Source organism: Lactuca virosa, chromosome 9, assembly GCF_052849685.1.
Source record: "Lactuca virosa cultivar CGN04683 chromosome 9, Lactuca_virosa_CGN04683_v6, whole genome shotgun sequence".
In the NCBI taxonomy this organism is placed as follows: domain Eukaryota; kingdom Viridiplantae; phylum Streptophyta; class Magnoliopsida; order Asterales; family Asteraceae; genus Lactuca; species Lactuca virosa.
Window position 1 is genome coordinate 93,494,585 of NC_136434.1, and position 5,506 is coordinate 93,500,090.

Here is a 5,506-nt window from a genome sequence, read left to right on the forward strand (position 1 = left end):
ATCCAAAGGAAAGACGAAAGGAGGTACCATTTTTGCTATGAGCACTCCTTGTTGGTATCAACTACCAAGATCCCCAAATGATGTAATAAATTCATAAATAGTTTACTTTTTAGTTTTTAAAATGTCTACCATTTTTGTAGATTTTTTTTTTTTGTTTTGCCCAAAATAAAACCTTCTTTTAATATTAAGGGATAAAAATTTGAAACGGTGATAATCTTTGATACGTATACAAAAATATCATTAATTTGGTTTACACACATATTATAAGTTATATTTTTTAGTGTACATCAGTACATGTGTTAATATTTTTTTTTCATGTACAAAAAAATACAATTGATGATAGGTATTACCGTATTAGGTTAGCAGCTTTGCTGGTGATTTGCATTTCTTTTTTAATGAGATGGCAAATTTTATGTTGAGGTGGAGATCTACGCAGCATGATGTTCTTTTTCCCAATAAGAAAAAGAACATTATGGCAAAACTTTCATAAGTATACATTGTGAGGAGCAACAACCATCTACACATATAACTCTTATGCACCCTTCAAGCCAGTCATCCTTTTCACCTTTTAGACAAGCATACATCATTGAAAAGTAAATTGTGGAATCAAACGTCGTATATACATCTATCGAAATTGTTGATCCTAGATTATACCTTAATATCTCCGCATCATAACTCTTTAATTTTTCATATTGTGCCATCAAACCGCCTTCAATCTCATTCGGTCAATATTTCTTTGCATTCCCACACTGGTCAACAATGGCATTGAGGTTGAATGTTTTTGCAACTTCATTTTTAACTCATTTTGGGGTTTTCTCGTTTATAAAATGTGTTTCCTATCAATGAATATTTCACTAATGACCCAAACTTGAAGGTTTTAGCATAATTATGTTTATCAATTAAGGACTTAATTTGGAATGATTTTTTCTTACTCATCCAAGTAGCCTATAATCTAAAAGGACACGATGCTTTTTTTGTCATTTTTATAACACCTGATTAACAACCTTGTTTTATTTTATTTTATTTTTATACCATAGCTTATACCCATTTAGAGGGTGTTTGGATGGAAAAAAAAAGTGTTTATAGCTTATTGCTTATCCCCACCGCTATAAGCTAAGTTTAAGTGTTTGGATAGTAAACATTAAAAATCAGCTTATTGTGGTGGGGATAAGCTAAATAAGCTAATTTTTAAAAAGCATCCCCTAGCTTATAGCTATAATTCTAATTCAAACACTTTTGCAAAAGCTGTTTTCTCACACCGCTATAAGCTAATAAACTATAAACTAATTTATCTAAACACCCTCTTAAAAGTCTCTTAAATTCTTTAAGATTACAGGACCTCATACCAAGGATGGGTACTATCGTATCTCATTTATTTTTAATTTGAATCATGAACAGGAAACATAGTGATATATGTATGTGGCGCAATCATCTGATTCATTAATGTCATCGTGATCATCCGTAGAAATAACATTAATGTGACTTCGAAAAGGATCAACAAACTTCCTTAACGGTTTTTCCTTATCATCCTCTTCATGATCAATAAATAATCATCAGCCATGACGGAGTCCGCATCATCAGCAAACCTTTCACTAGAAGTACCTCCATTTTCTACTTTATCTTCCTCAATTCACTCAAGTACTAGTCTATTATGGTGAGCAATGTACACACTAATCATTCCCTTGTTACCAAAACATTCATCAATAAAAGAAACCTTAATTCTTTTGTATTAGACATGAATGCCTTTATTGATTTCTTGATAACAAGCTTTGAGTGTGTTTGATTGGATTGTGTTGGAGAGAAAGGACCCTAACCTTCCTTCCATTCTTGTGTGTAATGTATGTTTGATCTCATTCAATTAGGGGAAAACGATGTAATAGCCATGTAACACACCCCCTAATGTTCATATAAGCCTTTCTTTCTTTTTTATAAGGTGAAAATGACTTAAAATGGTAAGATATTTTTCGTTTTATACACTTTTAGTCACTAGATTTTTTGTCCATTAAATTTGTTATCTTGTTCACAAAATACCGTTAAAACCTGTTATTGAAGGTTTCCAGCGACTTTGATCCAAACATCTTTTCATGCGAGTTTCCGACCAACATGAGTTTTCCAACGATTTTAAACCCACAAATCCAGATCTAACATCTGGATCTGTGTTTCTGCTATGGAAAAAAATCGAACACCCTACAAAAACTCCATATGGTGCTTCAGTTTGAAGATCGAAACACCCTGCAAAACCCTAGAACTCAACAAATTGTTGAGAAAATATATTCTTGTTTTGTATAAGTATAATAATAGTTAATATATATGTTGCTATAAACATTTCTTAAGTGCAAATCTATTGTTATTTCATTCACATTTAATTTAACCCATGTTGATATAACCTTACAACATAAACATATTTAATCATTGTTTCTTATCTAATTAGTACATTACAAACTAAGCCTCTTAAACCAACAATCAAGTATGCAATACCAATCCTTAACACCAATGTTTGAAAAAAAAATACACCGGACTAAAATCGAGACCTAAAAAAGACAGAACATGCATGCGCACAAAAAGACATAAATACATTTCTCATGTTGTGTGTGTGTGTGAAGACATCTTCCCTCAAATTATCAATCCATACAAAAAGTTAACCAAATTACACAAAAATCACAAACCAAAACAAAATCTAAATGATCACAAATCACAATATTCCTTTGAGAAAATAAATATCTAATGCAAACAAACTAAAACAAAAAAACTCCACCAACCGGTCTGATAGCCAACATGAAATGAAACAGACAAGTGTATCTGTATCTGAATATAGAAATAGAAAAGCTCAAACTTCAAGAAGACGTCAGCAACCTCTTGATACCCGTTTTTTGATCGGATGTCAATCGAGTGGGGAACTTTATATCAAAATTGATCCTCAAATTCCCTTTTTTGGTTGGTTGTTTGGGAATAGGCATACCTTCACCTTTAACAACTTCTTCATAAGTAGGAGTAATTACACTATTGATGGGAACCGTTAGATTTCGTCCATCAAGGGTTGAGATTTGTGCAGTGTAACCTGTTAGCGCTTCTGCTAATGATATCTTTTGGGTGCACACAAGATCATTTCCATCTCGTTTGAAAACAGGGTGTGGTTTTTCATCAATGATGAACACAAGATCTGAAGGAATTACACCTCTTTGTTCGTTTCCTTTTTCAGGGAATGTGATTTTTGTTCCCTTTTTCCAACCCGGTTTTATTTCTATTGCCAGTATTTCTTCTACTGTACTCGATCTCCTACATTCAAAAAGAATCGATTCGTATCCATAATTAAACCCTTTAATTTAGGAAGGTTGAATCAATCAGAATCATTGATTTTTTATTTTTTCAATCAATATTTATGATTCTCGTATAAACCCTAAAGAAGTTAAGAAAATGAATTATGAATGAACATACCCGGATCCATCAGAAACATCTCTTGAAATCTTCATCTTCTTTGTAGTTCCTTTAAACAAGTCCTCCAAGCTACATGGCAACACGCGTTCAATCATGGCTCCTTTCCTAGGTGGCATATTTGCTGATGATCCTTCACCAACACCAGAAGCGCCTCTGAATTGAGAAAAAATGTCATCTCCAAACATACTTCTTTGAAACTGGCTCCCTGAATGTGAATGTGAATGTGATCCTCCAAATGGACTTGAGAACCCGAAAAACTCTGAGAAGATATCATCTGCATTTCGGGGATTAAACCTGAATGTGGTTGAGCCACCATCATGGGGCATGCCGGAAAACCCAAAGCCACCAGCTCCGGGAGGTGGCATCTGCCCCTTCAAACCCTCTTCACCATACTGATCATAAACTGCTCTCTTTTGTGGATCACTCAAAACCTGGTATATGTGTATGGACCAAATCCCTAATTAGATCATCATCATATCAACTGTTGAATTTGCAAAATCTATGTTTAGATATATACACAATCCAAATTAAAGTAATCAAGCACAAAGATTTACATCTGGATCAAAGCCCTTGTGAGAATAATAGCACATACACTGATACGCAAAGGATGTGTTTCAATGGTGGTGATTATGATTCTAATTTTCTTATTAGTTAAGATCAAAGGTATGAGATTTGGAGAAGAAGCTGAGAAGTTATCTTAAGAAAATTGAGTTAAGTGTAAAAGTAGCTACTGATTTGATTATGATCCTTACAGCTGCAATGTTCATATCGAATTGCACATCCAAACACCCACCAAATTGAAGTGTAAATTTGAAAAAAAAGTTAACTTTGGTTACGGATTTGATCAATAGGGTTTCATACAGATACAAATTAGGCTTCGGGGATAGTTTTGAATTAGACTTGGGGATCTTTTGTGTCGTTAGGGTTCTTACAATTGGGGAAACTTATGTTTAGATATATAGATATCCAATTCAATTCAATTGAACTAATCAAGTAATCAAATCCCGTGCTAAAAAAGATATATGCTTTAAATTTCAATGCAAAATTGGAAGAAATTTAGTTGCGTGTACACATACATCGTAGGCCTCGGAGATGGTTTTGAATTTGGCTTCGGCATCTTTTTTGTTATTAGGGTTCTTATCAGGGTGCCACTTCATAGCGAGTTTCCGATATGCTTTCTTCAAATCATCGTCTTTAGCGTTGCGGTCCACTTGAAGAACCTTGTAGTAATCCACGCCCATGGTAGCTCAGATCTCTCCCCCTCTATCTCTCTCTCTCTCTCTCTATCTCTAAGTAAGTATATAGTAGTCGGAGAGTTATTTATAAGTTTGATGATGTTTCTCGTGACTTCAAGAAAGAGTCTGCTCTCCGGCGATGGCAACAGAGGAAGAATTACCAGGTGGGTTGCATCTTCAGCAAAGGCGGTCTAGTCCAACCACCGTCAATAAAAATAAATAAATAAAATAAAAATTGGTTTTTTTTAGCTTAGACAAAATAGCAAAAATGTAGTACAAAGTTAATACGATACAAACTCGATACAAAATAAATTGGTTTGCGTAAAATATTTCAACTCGTTTAAATAAATGGATTAAGACGACACGAAAATTAAACGGGTAAGGTTAGCTTTAGAATTGAGAATTTCAACTCGAAAATAACCCGTTTATTTATATGTAAGTTTTTTTAATTCTTTAAATAAATTAGAAAGATATAAAACCAAAACAATAAATAAAAGAAAACATTTGGATTGAGTCAGTCTTGTAATGTTGAAATTACTTAGTCGTTTAGATCAAGAATTCATTTTCAGTTGTTCTGTTCTCTCCCAAACTACACAGTCTCTTTGACCGTTCTCTAATCCTTATGATCTTGTCTTCCACCTCCTCTGCTCGTACTCTTTCAATTTTGTCATCTAAATTTGTTATGACTTCATATACTCCACCTCTAAACTATTATTTTTTTTCTTTACGTCTACCCAACTCTTACTCTTTCAGCATGCTTAATAATTTAACCTCACGCGACAAGACATATTTTAAGGTATTCCCCTAACACGAAACCCAACACGAACTCGACATGA

The 5,506-nt window shown here is 33.7% G+C and overlaps 1 protein-coding gene across 1 annotated transcript; it reads right to left on the bottom strand.

Annotated features, from left to right (window-relative positions):
* Positions 1-2,468: 2,468 nt before the first annotated feature.
* On the bottom strand, positions 2,469-4,886 carry LOC145137490 (uncharacterized). Its single transcript, XM_079071619.1, has 3 exons — positions 4,512-4,886; positions 3,436-3,866; positions 2,469-3,276 (listed from the first exon to the last, which is right to left on the bottom strand). Exons 1-3 carry the CDS (start codon positions 4,674-4,676, stop codon positions 2,835-2,837), a joined length of 1,038 nt encoding a protein of 345 aa, XP_078927745.1. The 5' UTR covers positions 4,677-4,886; the 3' UTR covers positions 2,469-2,834.
* Between the last annotated feature and the right edge of the window lie 620 nt (positions 4,887-5,506).

Excerpts from the sequence above, each read along its gene's own strand:
- LOC145137490 (XM_079071619.1), bottom strand. The coding sequence starts at position 4,676 with ATGGGCGTGGATTACTACAAGGTTCTTCAAGTGGACCGCAACGCTAAA. Across the intron at positions 3,867-4,511 it reads CCATCTCCGAGGCCTACGAT|GTTTTGAGTGATCCACAAAA; the intron begins GTATGTGTACAC and ends CACATATACCAG. Across the intron at positions 3,277-3,435 it reads GATGTTTCTGATGGATCCGG|GAGATCGAGTACAGTAGAAG; the intron begins GTATGTTCATTC and ends TTTTGAATGTAG.